This window comes from Mizuhopecten yessoensis, unplaced genomic scaffold (genome assembly GCF_002113885.1).
Source record: "Mizuhopecten yessoensis strain PY_sf001 unplaced genomic scaffold, ASM211388v2 scaffold10071, whole genome shotgun sequence".
In the NCBI taxonomy this organism is placed as follows: Eukaryota; Metazoa; Mollusca; class Bivalvia; order Pectinida; family Pectinidae; genus Mizuhopecten; species Mizuhopecten yessoensis.
Window position 1 is genome coordinate 75,650 of NW_018408364.1, and position 20,344 is coordinate 95,993.

At 35.9% G+C, this 20,344-nt stretch overlaps 1 protein-coding gene across 3 annotated transcripts in view; it reads right to left on the reverse strand.

Moving 5' to 3' along the window:
• Window positions 1–247: 247 nt before the first annotated feature.
• LOC110459461 (eukaryotic translation initiation factor 4 gamma 3-like) overlaps window positions 248–20,344 on the reverse strand; it is a 37,102-nt gene continuing 17,005 nt past the window's right edge. For all 3 annotated transcript variants that reach the window (XM_021511725.1, XM_021511727.1, XM_021511726.1), the window contains 12 exons: window positions 20,228–20,332; window positions 19,264–19,420; window positions 18,505–18,784; window positions 10,563–10,724; window positions 10,038–10,239; window positions 8,574–8,746; window positions 6,284–6,488; window positions 5,960–6,055; window positions 4,310–4,450; window positions 3,560–3,641; window positions 3,062–3,208; window positions 248–2,506 (listed from right to left, as the gene is read on the reverse strand). In XM_021511725.1, coding sequence (XP_021367400.1) covers window positions 2,328–2,506; window positions 3,062–3,208; window positions 3,560–3,641; window positions 4,310–4,450; window positions 5,960–6,055; window positions 6,284–6,488; window positions 8,574–8,746; window positions 10,038–10,239; window positions 10,563–10,724; window positions 18,505–18,784; window positions 19,264–19,420; window positions 20,228–20,332 — 1,929 coding nt within the window. In that variant the 3' untranslated portion in view covers window positions 248–2,327. The remainder of the gene's footprint in view (window positions 2,507–3,061; window positions 3,209–3,559; window positions 3,642–4,309; window positions 4,451–5,959; window positions 6,056–6,283; window positions 6,489–8,573; window positions 8,747–10,037; window positions 10,240–10,562; window positions 10,725–18,504; window positions 18,785–19,263; window positions 19,421–20,227; window positions 20,333–20,344) is intronic.

A 20,344-nucleotide genomic window follows, 5' to 3' on the forward strand; every position in this document is an offset into this window, starting at 1 on the left:
CTTTACGCCGAAGGTCCAAATCATAATTGAAGTCACTTTCTGTCAATCTCGGGGACCTTTTCTGGGATAAGTTTCATCGATTTTCTTGTTTTACCAGTTATCAATTCATATAGAAACCGAATATTCATGCTAATGTCCCTTGTTTTGCACACAAGTTAAATTGTGGATGTCCAACAGCATCAGAATAATGTCGTCACAGACTTGGTCCATGTTGAGCCAATGGAAGACAAACAATAACACACTCCAATTAAATTTCTTCGTCAAGTTTTTATTTACATTACAACCCCCCCTTCTGTGTTTTTTTTTCTGTAGTGAAAACCACCTCCTTGATTGTGTAGTAGCGGTTCATTATGATATCACTTCAACAAGTATTGGGTTCAGGATGCAAGGGTGGGGGTCCCCAGCACATAGGTCACATTGCTCATACTGCAAGGGTGGGGGTCCCCAGCACAGAGGTCACATGCTCATACAGACTGTCAGAGAATAAAGCAATTAAGAACATCAAGAAATATCTTCAAAACTCTTCATTCCAGAAGACAAAATATTTTCTGAAAATATTTGCCATTAATTTCCAATTTAGTGAGTTTGTCCTATCCAACATTCCCGTGTCATTGATTCCCTTTACTTTAAGTGCTATGATCAACAATTTCCCCATTTCCTTGTAAAATTTCAATGTCCACGCTTCAAGCATGTATGAACAAAAATTTAAGGCATGAAGGTAGTACAGGCTCATAAGGTTGTTCAACTGTTTTCAATAAATGGCATCTTTTTTTTTCAATATATATATAATCGGTGACTTTGAATCAAAATCCTTGCTATCCTCAACCACACAATAACAAACAAAATGAAAAGAAACAAGTATGCCAACATTCGCACTTTCATATCATGTATAAAATAATCTATGGGTACATGTCATTATTTGTGAAACCTGTTTATTGCAATGGGAGAAATATTGTAAAATGCAGTCTATTCACTCTATGTCCCTACGCAATGATCACAATCAGTAATATCAATTTATACCGAATCAAGTTTAAACATTCAAGTACAGGACATCAATAAATTAAGATGATATGAATTTGTGTGCTATTGATAAATGCAATGATGGTATACAGAGCCCACTTTTCATTTAACAGCAGGTTTTGTTTAGGCATGTCAAGTAATCTTAAAAACAAAGGGCGGACAACTTGTGATATACATTATACTGAGTGTTGAACAACTGATTACTTTTCTTGGCTCTGGTTTTACATATTTATGAAATAGCACAATAAGCTCACCTAGTAGCACCATGTGACAGATTGGACACAGTACACATGCACTGCCCTCATGCATAATGGTAAAAGGCCGACACAAGATATTTACAGGGTATTTTTTTCCTTTTTTTCACCCCAAGTCAAGTCAATGTCTTGACATTTATAACGATTTATACCGTAAGGATATTGTGTATGAAAATGGGAAAAAAAGAAGAAGAAAAAACGCAGATCAATTTTATCCTATAAGATTCCATGTTAACTTTCCAGTATAAATGCTAAATACTGAATGATGGGGAAACAAGTTTACTCTCAAATGGGAAAATCCATTCAAATTCATTCATGTTCAAATCATCCAATGACAGCCGCCCAAACATACCAGATTTCATTCATGAACACTATTATTTATCATGTAATACATTAACATGATGAAACATATCAAATAGTCTTTTGTTAATAAAACCACCACAATGATGATGGGAAACATAATTTGTATTACAATAGCCATTTGCACCAATTTTTTAATCACAATCTTTTGTCATTTACACACTGGCCAGATGGCACATACACCATACCTCCACATCACTCTTGCATTCGTACATAAGCAGAACAATAACCTGGCTCCATTCACAATCTCTATATTCTGAACAATAGAAGAACAAGTTTTCCCCAATTAATCACATAACATGCAACAAATGCTTTTTATCATCATATATGCAGAAAAGAACATGCGAGATACAGTGATCCCAAAGGGTATATAATACAAAAATTATCCGGAATTAAGACAGTAGTTCCTATTGACCGAAGCCTCGGACATACTGAAAGGAAGTTCTATCGTATCCACACATTCACGGATTTATTATGCAACACACCAGTCACAAGCTTGTTGCATAATATATATATATAAGTAAAGAAAAATATGTGAGCAGTTGAACTCTTATACACACAATTTTTCGGCCAAGTACAAAATAGTTCATACTTCTAATAATTTTTTCTCTGTAGTTTGCAGTTATTCCCCTAAATCAGAAATAAATAACCCCCTGTAATTAATGTTTAACTAAATGCCTATTGAAGCCATCCTCAGCTATCGCTCGTTTCCTCAGCCTCTCGTAGCCACGTGAAGAACTGGACAACTTGGCGCATAGCCACCCCCTTGCCCTCCTGCTCGGCGGGATCCTCACTCTTCTCCCATTGGTTGAAGGCATCCTCCGATATTATGTCCTCATCATATAGTGTATCAAACAATGTTCGTAGAACACCTGTAATACAAAGCATTTCAATCTATGAAGAATATTTTAAAGAAAAAGGTTTTTTCACTATATGGCTTTACTTTTTTTTTTATCTAGATCAATACACATGCACAAGAGTTCTTTACATCAAGAACCTTTACCGGGAAAATCATGGAATTTGAGAGCAGTGGGCCATTTCAGCAACTTTTAGTCATTTTCAAAAATAAGAGGGGCCATTCTATGTTCAATGTTCAATTAAAAGAAAATTGTAACATGGAGGGGTCAGTTTCAGTTTTGAGGGGTCAATGACCGCTCCAGGATTACCCCCGCCTATATTATTTTTAATACAATAAGTCATGGAGAGTTCTAAATTTCACCCAGATTCTTAATAATAAATTTAATAATCTTGATGTCATATAGAAATAAAAGACACAATTTTCAAAATGTTCAATTAAACATGTGTCAATGTGAACGGTGGTTTTAGTGCAATTGAATACTAAGTTCCACAATATAAGCAGGTTTATAATCCATCAACCCATTTCTGAAGTGCAGGTTTCTCTGGGTAAAGGATTAGAGAGAACTGACCTGGTGGATGCTCAAGTTTGTGGACTAGTGATTGCAGGGCGTAGAGTGCTTGTAGCTCAAACTCGGCCTGATGATCAAGGTATTTCTGTAATAACACACCACGGCTGATGACGTCCTGAGGCTCCACTCGTGCACTGCTTCCACGACCTAACAACAAATATTAGTTCAAGGCATTACATATAAATGTTATGATTGCTGTTCTAATGATAGTTTAAAGCTGAATTCATGAACAATGTTAAGTGATAAAATTAAAAATATTGGCGTCATGTTTGCAGTATTTCACTTCATAAAATTATTTTTAAAGCTTTATCATCAAATTCCTTTATCACACCTTAAGCCAATTTTTATGCAAGATTCTGAGTATGGAATTTGAAATTTTGGGTACAAAACTATTCCTCTCATATAAGAATTGTTGCCTGAATATAACAGCTAGACTACCATAGCTGAATGAATACCCAAACTGTTTAGTAATGAACACAGAATACATTTTGACCTTACCTGTAATTGCACATGAACACACTGCTGTCATCAGTATACGGATAAACTGCTTTGATTTTGTGATTAGGTCCTCAAGATTTGTCTGTAAATGAAAGTAAAATACCCTGAACATCTGTCCTACATGTTTTAATAGGTACATTCACAATTAGTTTCCAATTTCAAAGTCATTTTCATATGGGAGAAGCTGTGTGGAAAAATATACACAAGTACTTGCAACGATTCCTGTCAACGTTTAAATATTATTAAATGTCAAAGCTGTTCTATGCAATGAATTAATTGATTTTGAGCAAAAAATGCAAAATGAAGGAAGCTGCAGATTTCCAGTTCAAATGAAGGTAAAGAATGTTGAATCTCTGTTAAAAATATATGCCAACAAACAAGCTCTTACAAAGTAAAAAGATTTGTTGTTTTTGTTTAAATTGTACAAGTATAACTATAACATATATATCACAAAGCAAAATGGTGTTGTATTCAAGTATCATGTATCAAAATAACAAATTGCATACTGTATAAGCATAACATCTCACAATTCAAAATTGTATAATGTATAAGTATAACATATCTCCAGGCCAAATTGTTTACTGTATACCTATAACACATCACAATGCCAATTATATACTGTACAAGTATAACATCTCATGTATAACAATAATGTATCTCGCTGTCAATTTCCAAAAATGTGATTTTTTGATGGAAGTTTATACAATAACCCGATATCCCTACCATTATTGCAGAGCATTGCAAACTGACCTCAATCCAATCAAAGATATCCTCATTGGTGGACTTTTTCTCCTGTAAGAGCAAGTCCAGGTTATCCTGTATACTCTCCAGGGGCATTGCTATAGTGGGTGTGCTTGGTTGGCTGCCATCTGGCTCGGTGAATTCCAAATTCTGCAACACGAGAAAATTCTTCGATCTTAAAATTCTGTCAAGTTGTTTTTTGATAAATATTGCAGAAATCAGCTTCAGAACACACAACTTAACTTTTAAAACAAACATCAGAAGCTCCAATGTTTGATGTGCCACATTTCATTCACAGCATTATTGAAACAGGCTAGTGAAATAGTGAATACGATTTCATTCATATTTCAATATCCTGTAAATTGATCCGATCACATTGCATGGCTTTGTGTCATCTTGCATTGCAAGGCCGACATTATTTACAGCAATATTTTTGCCCCAAATAGAAACTGGAATTTGTTTTCAAGAGAAACATAATTTTCCAGATTTTAATATGTAATCAGAGAAAAAGATTTCTGCATTTTGTGATAGTTGGTTATCATGCTGCCATATATATAATACTCAATTTTCATAGTCTATTGACCCACTCTCAGTTCCATGATCAACAGTATCTGTACCTATTTTGGAGAACATTCATTTGCATTTCACAGAGTGTACATCATATTCTATGCATTCATTATTTTAGTGTGACACTGGAATTACCAACCAATATAATATGGAATGCATACTAGAATTTTGTTTTTGTGAATAAAAACATGTCTCCCCTTATAGCCAATAGACGAACTTCGGTATAAAAATTAACAAGGGGCCATTTCTCTTTATATAGTGGGGCACGAGACCCGAATTTAGAATGCGATAGTCCTACTTCACAAGATACATTAAAACTATAGCAAGTTTTGCCAACGTAGGTGAAATAACATGGAAGTTATGCCGAGGACAAACTTTGGGATTAAAAATAAATAAAGGGCCATAACCCTGTATATAGTGGGGGCATTAAACATGATTTTTGAGAGAGAAATTCCAACTTCCCAAGATACGTAATTATGGTAAGTTTATTCAACGTAAATGAAATAATAACATGGAACTTAAACTCCGGACACACTTCGGTATTAAAATGAAACAAAGGGCCATTACTCTGTATATAACGCAGCAGGAGACCTAATTCCAGTGCACTGCACACCTTCTATGGGTGATGCAGGTATACTTCGAAGTTTGATTAAGATATCTTTAATGGTTTAAAATGTACGTGCCAGACAGTAATTTACTTAAAATGTTGCACTTATTTGACCGTTGACCTTGAGGTTAAGGTCACAGTGACCTAATTCCAGTGCACTGCACACGATTAGAAGAAGAAGGAAGAAGGAAGAAAGAAGAAAGAAGAAGAAACTGCACACCTTCTGTGAGTGATGCATGCATACCTAAAGTTTCATCAAGATATCTCTGACGGTTTAAAAGTTATGGCCCGGACAAGTCAGATTAGAAGAAGAAGGAGAAGAAGTTAAGTATTAGCTTGTTTAAATTTTGTAAGAATATGCAAGTAATTGCAATTGTTTCGCTTAGTTTGATACAAAAACATGAGTAATGCAACCACAGAATACTTGCTGTGGGACATTAGTTCTACAATGGTCATGTATTGACAGAGTTGACACAAGAACTTACATTGGTTTTCAGGAAGGGTTTCACTTCTGCAGCTGGCATGAAGTCGCTCCATTGTAAACCAGAGCTCTTCCAAATTGATGCAATCTTCTTGTGTCCCTGAAAGTAGATATCAGCACTGTCAGTTCAGTTTAGACAAAAGAAATCGGGCTTTGGATCACAACGAGTACACATAAAAGCATATCTATCTAAAAGGAAGTACTCCCATAGTTAAACATTGAACAATGGACAAAGAATGTTAACCCCTGAACGGAGGAACATGTCCATACCTCACACTTTGAAGTAAGTAAGGAGCCAGGATTTGGTTTGATGTGACTAAAACCTTACCTCTCTTGTACTGGCATCATGTAGAATAGCCGACATCAGTACACAAGCTTTGTGGCTAGCTTTTAGGGGTTCTATGGCATCCTTAAGGAAACTAAATGGAACACTGCCATCTTGAATCATGGGTCCAATTAGCTCTCCAAAATACTGCCAGATCTTTGGAATGTCTATTTCCATATCCTCTGCATACTGAAGGATTTCATGTAGCCTGTGAAAAGAGCAATGGAATTAGTTACAGGTACGGCCCTAAGAAGTCTGTATTGAACTTTGTCAACATTACATGTTGTATCGGTCATCAATTGCTACAGGTACGGCCCTTAGTAGTCTGTATTGAACCTTGTCAACATTACAGGTTGTATCGGTCATCAATTGCAGCAACTCTTCAAGCACTGAGTAACCAAGGGGGCAAAACTTTACCCTTTCACCCCTATGTAATTTTAGTAAACTCTACCAGGCATTGCTCTGGATGAGTTGATTATGGTCCACAGTGGTGAAAGGGTTAAGAAACACACTCCCTTTAACATAAAGTGACAGAGCAAAATTAATTTACTTTACCAATTAGTATTTTTAACTTCACCGACTTCAAATTATACTTCATGATCTTACATCAGCTAAAAACAAAACTAATAAGTCTTCTTCTACCGTGAAGGTGTTGCAGTGAAATCTCAAACTTGAAGGGCGAGGCTTTGACAACCAAATCATCATCCTGATGGTTGGAGATTAATCTGTTACACCCACACGGTAGGGGATGAATATTTATCTCCCATCATTCCAATACCATGTTTAAAACAAAGAACCCACACGGTAGGGGATAAATATTTATCTCCGATCATTCCAATACCATGTTTAAAACAAAGAACCCACACGGTAGGGGATGAATATTTATCTCCCATCATTCCTATACCATGTTTAAAACAAAGAACCCACACGGTAGGGGATGAATATTTATCTCCCATCATTCCAATACCATGTTTAAAACAAAGAACCCACAGAGTAGGGGATAAATATTTATCTCCCATCATTCCAATACCATGTTTAAAACAAAGAACCCACACGGTAGGGGACGAATATTTATCTCCCATCATTCCAATACCATGTTTAAAACAAAGAACCCACATGGTAGGTGATGAATATTTATCTCCCATCATTCCAATACCATGTTTAAAACAAAGAACCCACACAGTAGGGGATGAATATTTATCTCCCATCATTCCAATACAATGTTTAAAACAAAGAACCCACACGGTAGGGGATGAATATTTTTCTCCCATCATTCCAATACCATGTTTAAAACAAAGAACCCACAGAGTAGGGGATAAATATTTATCTCCCATCATTCCAATACCATGTTTAAAACAAAGAACCCACACGGTAGGGGATGAATATTTTTCTCCCATCATTCCAATACCATGTTTAAAACAAAGAACCCACACGGTAGGGGATGAGGATTTATCTCTAATCATTCCAATACTATGTTTAAAACAAAGAACCCACACGGTAGGGGATGAAGATTTATCACCCATCATTCCAATACTATGTTTAAAACAAAGAACCCACACAGTAGGGGATGAATATTTATCTCCGATCATTCCAATACCATGTTTAAAACAAAGACCCCACACGGTAGGGGATGAGGATTTATCTCTAATCATTCCTATACTATGTTTAAAACAAAGAACCCACACAGTAGGGGGTGAATATTTATCTCCCATCATTCCAATATCATGTTTAAAACAAAGAACCCACACGGTAGGGGATGAATATTTATCTCCTATCATTCCAATACTATGTTAATACTATGTTTAAAACAAAGAACCCACACAGTAGGGGATGAATATTTATCTCCCATCATTCCAATACCATGTTTAAAACAAAGACTTTTTGTAATCTTTGTATTTATCCTGATTTGCATACGACCTCTCCCCATCGAGAGCCGACTGTGATGTCATATACGACATATTAGCCCGATTGTTTCCATGATGTCATAGCATTGTTTCCTTTCATGTGGTATCTGTCGTATCCCAGGGGGTGACAGAAGAATCATGAACATGTGAATTTACTGGGGATAAGTTCTGGGAATGGAGGGAGAAATAGATCATCATCATTATTAGGTGAGAACAGGTAAGCCACAGGTTAAAATTTCTATGACTTATTTATTTATCTTAGGAAACGAGATTCTCATTTTTGTGCTGTGCAGTGCAGTAGGACAAGTCGTTTCATTTCACTGTTCATTCAAAAGCTGTCAATTTTACATGTATATTTTTTATCAAGATAAGTATTATTAAGTATTTACCCATTAATATAGGCTTTAACTGAAACAGAGCCCTTCTTGACTAAGTCATGGAGAAGAAGTCCAGTTTGGCGCCTAGCGACCTCTGACCTTTCTAGTACATGGTTTAGGGCCGTACTCACAAACCAATGTAGCGATGAAGGGGAATTTAATTCCTCTACACACGTCACAGCTTCCTGAATAACAAAAACGAAATCATGACAACATCTACAGATATAGCTTTGAAATGTACATTACAATGCCTACTCATCAATCATCCGTTATAAGTTATTAGGCTAACAACTGTTTACTAACGAAATATATTGAGTGATATGTGATTAACATACCTACAAATAAATGTAAAAAGATTAAAATTGTAAAAATATTGTTTGGAAAAGTAAATAATTTACAGTACTACTGCCTAGGGTAACACCAAGCTTCAGATATTATAAGTGTCGGCATCTCTTCACTTGGACAGGGATAACTTTCATCATCATCAGCTTTGTTGGTTATCCTATCTAGCTTCATTATAACCCCTAGGCTGCTACATTAATTTCTATGGAAACGGACACCACTGCCGAATTAATTATTGAAATTTAAATTAATTTACTTGCTTTTTCAAATGTGCGTAACTTGGAAAATATTTGTTATATTATACATATGACATTACATATTATATTTTATTACAACATTATTATAAATATTATGTGAAAAAAGTAACATGAAAATTGTATGTTGTTGTCTCTAGTTTATATTAACGTTTTCAATTCTAAAATTGCTTCAGTATTTACCTGTACAGGTGGTAATAAAGGTAAGAAAATGTTACCTGTACAGGTGGTAATAAAGGTAAGAAAATATGAAACTTTAAATTTATCGGATTTAGCAAGAGGAAGATCATTTTAAAATTACTGCAGTGAATATCAAAAGTAATGACAAAACAACCAATCAGAAGCCTTCTACTATACGCATTCGGGTTTGGTATAGCAACAACCCGACTTCACACTTCCTGGCTACCGATCAAAGCCTACAGACCGAGAAACGACTATTGTCGTGTGTAGCACTGACTGCCCGACTTTTCAAAACGACTATTGTCGTGCGTAGCAGCCTAAGGGTTCACTTTCTTCATATTTATTTTTATAGTGTCTGTCAGAATACAATATCTTGTGTGTGTAAGAATACAATATCTTGTGTCTGTAAGAAAACAATATCTTTTGAAAACTTAATAAAAACTACGTGTACTCATGATACAATGTTTTAACCTTTTCACCCCTGTTAAACTTTAGTAAGACTCTACCATGCATTGATACGGATGGGTCCATTATGGCTTACAGTGGTGAAAGGGTTAAACCTGATAATTAACATTGAAGTTTTAATTATTCTTAAGATATTACTGACACAATACAATATTATGTTATCAGGATTATAAAACAATTTTAAAAGGATTTTTTTATAGAAATACTATAGATTACTTTGTGACAAAACATGTACCTTCATATCCTGTATGTGAAGAAACTCGTCCACAATGGATATCGTTTTCTTCTCCATCTGTTCTTGGTTCAGCTCCTTAACTGGGGCCGGAGCTGGGGCTGCCACAGGAGCCGGCTCCTTCTTCTCTTCGCGCACCTCACGGCTTCGACTGCTCTCCCGGCTAGGACCTTCTTTTGGGGTGGTTTGACCACCAATTATGCTCCTGTGTGACAAATGTTTCCTTCTTTAGTCAATTCAAATGATACCCGGTCTGAGCAGTGCTTCTGTAACGTGTAAGTAGATCCCCCCTCCACCCAGCACATTTAGTTATCATTACAAGATGCTTATCGTTTATTTATCTTAAAATTCTGTATAGACCGAAGCAATACTAGCATATCAAATTCTCAACAAAAGCATAACCATAACTGCCAGTTATATTGCATTTGTGTAAACAAACAAAAAATACAAGAAAACCCCATGCAATGCTGAATCTGTTTCTTCACATTACCACAAAAATATCCATTTAGCCGTGATTTGATAAGTTACCTGGCTGCAGCGAGTGCCTTCTCCCTCTCCTGCTCTTGTGATGATCGGGGCGTTACCCTGTTAGGACGACCAAAGCCTCCAGGCTGTTGTTGTCTTGTTCTGTTGGGACTCACACCAAGGCGACTTCGGCTCTCATCCTCCGATCGACTGAGTGCTGAAAACCTGCAGTACACAAAAAATCAAAGGATGAGGATCGAATTCTGAAGACAGCTGTGGCTGTAAATTCAGAGGTACAGTGCAGGTCAAGTTAGACACACACCACATCTGTTGACCGTTACTCTATACCTACACCTTACGCTCATTCAAACTTCCGCCCCTTGCTGTTAACACCATCTTTGCCCAATGATATTCTTTCTGTTCACATTAATAACTGTGTATTTGTCAATGTTGTTTTACTTATATAAGCTGTAATGAGAAACTTGCCCTCATTACAGAGAGCGTAAGACCAAAATTGTAATTCAGTGAAAATTTCCCAGCATATTTTGATAAACATATTCAAATACTGAAACACTACACCTACTAGTTTCCCATCCTCACCAACATCACCATCATCACCAACATCACCAACATCACCATCCTCACCATCATACATTACACTGAAGTAAGCTTCCAAGTATTTGTTATTATAAACAGTCCAAGAACTCAAGAGTTGTGAAGTTGACAAACTAAACAAGAGGCCCAATGGACCTGCATCGCTCACCTGGTATTAATCTCACACTTGTAATCTTAAAAGTGGACTAAAATACAGCTACAGGCAGAATATCAGTGTTTGATTCATAAGAACCTATTGAAGGATTTAAACATATGACGCCTGTGACCTTGAATGTCGAACATGGACATTAGGTTGAACAGAGTTTATAGTCTTTCAGCACAGCATGCATCTGGCAAAATATCATTACCCTGGACCTTTTGGTTATATAGAACAAACATTAAAAGATTTAAACATATGTTGACCACTATGACCTTGAATATGGGTGAAGGTCATTCACTTGGTAGTCCTTCATTCCAGCATGTTAATGGCCAAGTATCATCATTCTTGGCCTTTTGCTAATTAAGAAGAAGTCATTCAATGGTTTTAAACATATTTGACCCCTGTGACCTTGAATATATATGTCAAGGTCATTCGTTTGAACAAACTTGGTAGTCCTTCATTCCAGCATGTTACTGGCATTATACTTGGTTATTCAGAAGAAGTTGTTTAAAGGTTAAAAACAAATTTGACCCCTGCGACCTTGAAAAAAGATGAAGGTCATTCATTTGAACAAACTTTTGTGGCTCTTCATCCCAGCATGCTACTAGACAAATATCATCACCCTAGGCCTATTGGTTATTCAGAAGAAGTTGTTTAAATGTTTTAAACAAATTTGCCCTCTGTGACCTTGAATATAAGTCAACGTCATTTATTTGAACAAACTTGGTAGCCCTTCATCTAAGCATGTTACTGGCCAAATATCATCATCCTATGCCTCTTGGTTATTCATTAGAAGTTGTAGAAATATTTTAACATATTTGACCCATGTGACCTTGAAATTGGATGAAGGTCATTTATTTGAACAAACTTGGTAGCCCTTCATCCAAGCATGTAACTGGCCAAATATCATCACCCTAGGCCTATCGGTTATTCAGAAGAAGTTGTTTAAAGGTTTTAAACATATTTGACCCCTGTGACCTTGAATATAAATCAAGGCCATTTATTTGAACAAACTTGGTAGCCCTTCATCCAAGCATTTTACTGGCCAAATGATATCACCCTAGGCCTCTCAGTTGTCCAGAAGAAGTTGTTGAAAGGTTTTTAACATATTTGACCCCTGTGACCTTGAATATAAGTCAAGGTCATTTATTTGAACAAACCTGGTAGCCCTTCATCCCAGCATGTTACTGGCCAAATATCATCATCCTAGGCCTCTTGGTTATTCAGAAGAAGTTGATTAAAGGTTTTTACATATTTGACCCCTGTGACCTTGAAAATTGATGAAGGTCATTTATTTGAACAAACTTGGTAGCCCTTCATCAAAGCTTGCTTCTGGCCAAATATCATCACCCTAGGCCTTTTGGTTACCGAGAGGAAGTTGTTTAAAGTAAAAAGTTGACGCCGGACGGCCGCCGGACGGACGCCGGACGCCGCACCATGCCATAAGCTCACTTGGCCCTTCGGGCCAGGTGAGCTAATAAATTATACTCCTTTTAGTTAGAGAGAGATAGAAGACAAAAATGGAACTCTCTGCCTTAAGTTGAATCAAAGTTTTCTCCATTAGCTGATGAGCAGCCAATACTTCTACTAAAACCTCCTGTTGGAAATATTTGTGTTTCTTGGTATTGATAAAATGGTGACAAAGCCTCAGCAATGAAGAGTCAGCATTTCATACACTAAGACCTGGATAACTTTTTTTCTTCATCATCATCATTGGCTAGCTATAGTCAGATGTTTGATTTACAAAAAAATACCTGGAAATAATTTACTCAGAAAGATGAAACAGAAATTTAACTATCAACTCATGATTCTGTTATATGAAAAAAATATATGACAATTTAGGTCCTCCCTATATAATATTTAACACTGCTTCTGTTGATTTTATGAAAATAGTAAAATTGAAGTTAAATTTCCTGCTACCTTACTCATTCAAATCATCATATATATGTCAATTTGAACATTTCTGGCAGTTTTATCAAGACAATGCCATACTTGGTATTTATCAATAACTGTTGAAGCCTCAGCAACGAGGAAAGTGTCGGCAGCTTATACACTTGGACAGGGATAACTTTTCTTCATCATTGGCTTCAGTCAAACACTTTATTACAAAATGCAATTTGTCTAAATTGTCTTAAAGAAGTGTAAATCCCTGTGGTACATTTTTCTCCCATCAAGCCCAACAATTTAACAATACTATCATAGTAGTTCTATTGCAACTTGATGAACCAGTAGAGAATTAAAGCCCAAAGGTGTTACAATTTTGTTACATTTGGACACAAACAATTCTTAGCTGCTAGGATAAGTAGCACTTCAAATGTCGCAAAACTATTTCCTCACATAGGTTGAGTACTGTTAACCATACGTTGTGAAAATTATATATAGTAACCATTCGTCGTGAAAGTAATATATAGTAACCATTCGTCGTGAATGTAATATATATAGTAACCATTCGTCGTGAATGTAATATATATAGTAACCATACGTCGTGAAAATTATATATAGTAACCATTCGTCGTGAATGTAATATATATAGTAACCATTCGTCGTGAAACTTATATATAGTAACCATTCTTCGTGAAAATTATATATAGTAACCATTACGTCATGAAAATTATATATAAAATACTTTCTTTGTAAATATATAACTGGCTACATTTCTTTGTTGGTAATTAAATTAATTCATTTTCTAGGTGCACAGCATTTTGAATTACAACAGGTTAATCTTGATCGTGACATCTTCTGTTGCAAAATTATTGGTGTTAATCAATTGTGACTGTACAAGCCTCAGCAACGAGGAAAGTGTCGGCAGCTTATACACTGAGACAGGGATAACTTTTCTTCATCATTGGCTTTCATCAATGCAAGACATTAGTTTTACGTTGATAAACTAGAATACAGTTTATTACAAAAAAGATCAAGCAAATATTTATTAAAGAGATGCATCAAGGATTTGGATGGTTCTCACCACAAGACATGACACTCTGACAGTTTGTTGAATTTTGTCTACCCAAATTGTTTAAATCAACAAGCAATACTTAGTATTTATCAACTACAGATGAAGCCTCAGCAACGAGGAAAGTGTCGGCAGCTTATACACTTGGACAGGGATAACTTTTCTTCATCATTGGCTTTCATCAAGACATTAGTTTTACAAATTAAAAACACATTACAGAAACATACATCTGATCTAATTGTGTTTTACATGAAAAGACTACTACGCTCCGTTGCATGAAGTAGCATAGTTGTGTTTGGGTTGTCTTAAAGAGATAAATGAACAGATAACTTGAAGGACTACAAAAACATTTTAAGTACGGGATATTGCTAGCATTGAATTAATAGTGCATATTAATATTAGCATTTTTAAAGTCCCAAGCAGAAAGCTAACGTCCATTTGGAAATACAAGTCTTTCCTATTTTAGGATCACAAAGACGTTTCAAATATCAGAATTTCTACCTACCCCTCACTTTTGAGTTTAACTTGATTAATTAAGCAGCGTATTCACCATAATAATAACAATGGGAATTCCCTGGTATTTATTGATACTAACTGACAAAGCCTCAGCAACGAGGAAAGTGTCGGCATCTTATACACTGAGACAGGGATAACTTTTCTTCATCATTGGCTACTGTCAGAAATATACCAGGGAACATTATATAAATTTACTTTTAATGTTTTAGTTAAACTGCACTGGAGTTACATTGTATAGTCTAAACTAAAATTGTCATAAAGAAGTGTAAATCCCTGTGGTACATTTTCCTCCCATCAAGCACTACTATTTAACAATACTATCATAGTAGTTCTATTGCAATTTGATGAACCAGTAGAGAATTAAAGCCCAAAGGTGTTACAATTTTGTTACATTTGGACACAAACAATTCTTAGCTGCCAGGATAAGTAGCAGTCCAAATGTCGCAAAACTATTTCCTCACATAGGTTAAGTACTGGTAACCATTCGTCTTGAAACTTAGATATAGTAACCATTCGTCGTGAAAGTAATATATAGTAACCATTCGTCGTGAAAATTATATATAGTAACCATTTGTCGTGAAAATTAAATATAGTAACCATTCTTTGTGAAAATTGTATATAGTAACCATTTTGAATTACAACAGGTTAATCTTGATCGTGACATCTTCTGTTGCAAAATCATTGGTGTTAATCAATTGTGACTGTACAAGCCTCAGCAACGAGGAAAGTGTCGGCAGCTTATACACTGAGACAGGGATAACTTTTCTTCATCATTGGCTTTCATCACACGGTGTAAAAAAATGCTAGAATACAGTTTATCATAAAAAAGATCAAGCAAAAATTTATCAAAGAGATGCATCAAGGATTTAGGTGGTTCTCACCACAAGACAAGAACACACTTATACAGTTTGTTGAATTTTGTCTACCCAAATTGTTTAAATCAACAAGCAATACTTGGTATTTATCCGCTATAGATGAAGCCTCAGCAACGAGGAAAGTGTCGGCAGCTTATACACTGAGACAGGGATAACTTTTCTTCATCATTGGCTTTCATCAAGACATTAGTTTTACAAATTAAAAACACATTTACAGAAACATACATCTGATCTAATTGTGTTTTACATAAGATTACTATGCTCCGTTGCATGAAGAAGTATATTTGTGTCTGGGTTGTCTTAAGAGATAAATGAACAGATTACTTGAAGGACTACAAAAATATTTTAGGTACTGGATGCTGCTAGCATTGAATTAATAGTGCATGTAAACATTAGCATTTTCATATCTCAAGCAGAAAGCTAACGTCCATTTGGAAATGTATGTCTTCCTATTTTAGGATCCCAATGAAGTTTCAAATACCAGAATTTCTAGCTACCCCTCACTTTGAGTTTAACTTGATTAATTAAGCAGCGTATTCACCATAATAATAACAATGGGAATTCCCTGGTATTTATTGATACTAACTGACAAAGCCTCAGCAACGAGGAAAGTGTCGGCATCTTATACACTGAGACAGGGATAACTTTTCTTCATCATTGGCTACTGTCAGAAATATACCAGGGAACATTATATAAATTTACTTTTAATGTTTTAGTTAAACTGCACTGGAGTTACATTGTATAGTCTAAACTAAAATTGTCATAAAGAAGTGTAAATCCCTGTGGTACATTTTCCTCCTATCAAGCACTACCATCATAGTAGTTCTATTGCAACTTGATGAACCAGTAGAGAATTAAAGCCCAAAGGTGTTACAATTTTGTTACATTTGGACACAAACAATTCTTAGCTGCCAGAATAAGTAGCACTTCAAATGTCGCAAAACTATTTTCTCACATAGGTTAAGTACTGGTAACCATACGTCGTGAAAGTAATATATAGTAACCATTCGTCGTGAAAATTATATATAGTAACCATTCGTCGTGAAACTTATATATAGTAACCATTCGTCTTGAAAATTATATATAGTAACCATTCGTCGTGAAAATTATATATAGTAACCATTCGTCGTGAAAATTAAATATAGTAACCATTCTTTGTGAAAATTGTATATAGTAACCATTTTGAATTACAACAGGTTAATCTTGATCGTGACATCTTCTGTTGCAAAATCATTGGTGTTAATCAATTGTGACTGTACAAGCCTCAGCAACGAGGAAAGTGTCGGCAGCTTATACACTGAGACAGGGATAACTTTTCTTCATCATTGGCTTTCATCACACGGTGTAAAAAAATGCTAGAATACAGTTTATCATAAAAAAGATCAAGCAAAAATTTATCAAAGAGATGCATCAAGGATTTAGGTGGTTCTCACCACAAGACAAGAACACACTCATACAGTTTGTTGAATTTTGTCTACCCAAATTGTTTAAATCAACAAGCAATACTTGGTATTTATCCGCTATAGATGAAGCCTCAGCAACGAGGAAAGTGTCGGCAGCTTATACACTGAGACAGGGATAACTTTTCTTCATCATTGGCTTTCATCAAGACATTAGTTTTACAAATTAAAAACACATTTACAGAAACATACATCTGATCTAATTGTGTTTTACATAAGATTACTATGCTCCGTTGCATGAAGAAGTATATTTGTGTCTGGGTTGTCTTAAGAGATAAATGAACAGATTACTTGAAGGACTACAAAAATATTTTAGGTACTGGATGCTGCTAGCATTGAATTAATAGTGCATGTAAACATTAGCATTTTCATATCTCAAGCAGAAAGCTAACGTCCATTTGGAAATGTATGTCTTCCTATTTTAGGATCCCAATGAAGTTTCAAATATCAGAATTTCTAGCTACCCCTCACTTTGAGTTTAACTTGATTAATTAAGCAGCGTATTCACCATAATAATAACAATGGGAATTCCCTGGTATTTATTAGTACTAACTGACAAAGCCTCAGCAACGAGGAAAGTGTCGGCATCTTCTACACTGAGACAGGGATAACTTTTCTTCATCATTGGCTACTGTCAGAAATATACCAGGGAACATTATAATAATTTACTTTGATGTTTTAGTTAAACTGCACTGGAGTTACATTGTATAGTCTAAACTAAAATTGTCATAAAGAAGTGTAAATCCCTGTGGTACATTTTCCTCCCATCAAGCACTACTATTTAACAATACTATCATAGTAGTTCTATTGCAACTTGATGAACCAGTAGAGAATTAAAGCCCAAAGGTGTTACAATTTTGTTACATTTGGACACAAACAATTCTTAGCTGCCAGGATAAGTAGCACTTCAAATGTCGCAAAACTATTTCCTCACATAGGTTAAGTACTGGTAACCATACGTCGTGAAAATTATATATAGTAACCATTCTTCGTGAAAATTATATACAGTAACCAATTCGTCATGAAAATTATATATAAAATTCTATCTTTAAAAATATATAACCTGCTGCATTTTTTTGTTTATAATTAATTCATTTTCAAGGTGCACAGCATTTTGAATAACAACAACAGGTTAATCTTGATCGTGACATCTTCTGTTGCTAATTTTTGGTGTTTATCAATTGTGACTGTACAAGCCTCAGCAACGAGGAAAGTGTCGGCATCTTATGCACTGAGACAGGGATAACTTTTCTTCATCATTGGCTTCAGTCAAACACTTTATTACAAAATGCAATTCAAAGCAGTTAAAAATATTAAACATAACCTCTATAGCTATTTTAACCAACAGTAGAATAAGAATATGGAGTGAATATTTCAGAAGCTATATCATGGTGGAATATTGCACTTAGGAGATCAGCATCCATCATTTGAAATAAATATGTGTTACCTATTGCTTGGTGCGTTAGACGAGCGTTCTGCCTCCTGTGATGCTCTAGCTCCTCCACCTGTGCTCCCTCTCTGCCAGCCAGCGAATCGCCCAGCACCTCCACCAGGACCAAGCTGCACACTCTCATCCGTATTTTGTCGAGAGAGTTTTAACCTTGAAGGATCAATAGTTTGGCGCTCTGCATTGATTCTGATGGGTGGCTGTCTTCCACCAACTGTGGCCCAGCCATCAGCACCACCTGGGGGACCGCCTTGTGAACCAGGACCACGTCTACCACCTCCTGTGAATTAAGTCATCAAAAAGTCTCAAATTTCTCTGATTAAAAACATTATAAAATGTCCAAAACACATTGTGGCCACTTTTGTTTAATAAATCACTACTACTGAGTACTCTGATTACAAAGACTGCAACACACAATTGTCATTCTTCCTGCTTTTATGCTTTGGTGACCAATTGCAATCAGCATAGTAAACTTAAAAAGTTCAAGATGAATGCTAATCAATGCCTGCCTAAAATGTTTCCACCAACTCACTTTAATATGAACAGCACAGCCTCAGCAACGAGGAAAGAGTCGGCATCTTATGCACTGGGACAGGGATAACTTTTCATCATTGGCTGGTGTTCATTCAAAATGTACCCTTTCCCCCCCCCCCCCCCCCTCCCCAATTAGCAATACTGTCAATGAAACTATATGCAAAATAAAGATTCTTTCAAAGCAAATTCTGACGAGTGGGTGAATTTTGTTATAATTGAACCAACCTTTATTGCCGCCGCCGCCGCCACCTCGCTGCTCCCTCTGTTGGGCCACAGCTTGTTGAGCTAGGAGTTGTCTTTCCTGATCCTCCCTCTGAGCTTCTTTATGAATCTGGTCCAGAGTTTTGGGGTTGTTTTCATCTCTCCGTGGTACCCAGCGATTCTAGGGAGACAAATTTTTATGATATAAAGCTAGGAATCCAAACAACACTACCAATCACGGATCATATTTTACAGCATTTTTTCCCCCCTTGGTTTCTGTGGCAGAATATCGGATATTTGTGTTTGTTTTTCAGTTTAAAGCCAAGAACATATAAAGAGCTGTTTACAGATGATAAGACTCTCAAGGGCTACTTAAAAGTGTCAACTCGATATAACTTTATAGCCTGAATACCGTAGCAGGAAACTACACCCCGTCACATTATTTATAGTATGCCTAAACAGAGTTGCCTGACAAAACCAAAGAAATGAAAGTAGCAGGAGAGAAAAGAAAATACAGAGGTTCTATGCATACAATGGGAGCAAAACAAATATTTCTTTTCTTATTGATTTTGGTTTTAATTTGATAGTGTCGCAAAAGTTTTAATGTTTTTTTTCTATGAATTCAGTCCTTCATGGCAAAGTAAACTCTAAATTTTCAAGCTGAATGTTGAAATAACCTAAGGTCCTCGTTATTTCTAATCAATGCCTGCCTATAGTGCCCCACTGACTCACTTTAATATGAACAACTGACACGACAGCCTCAGCAACGAGGAAAGAGTCGGCATCTTATGCACTGGGACAGGGATAACTTCAAATATACATTTTTTAACCCCCGCCCCCATTAGCAATATTGTCAATGAAAATGTATTTAAAGTGTCATTTACTTGGCTATGAAAGATATTTCAAATGGACCATTATGATATTTTTAAATACATAATTTTGAAGCTGAAAATACTGTTGTCATTCCTACATTGTTTTTTCAACTCACCATTCTTAATTCTATCACATCCTGTAACATGAATCTCACTCGGGAGGAGGTTTTCTTATCTTGGGCAATCTTTCCCATTTGTTGGAAGTACTGTTCCATCCGTGGCTGAAAACAAGA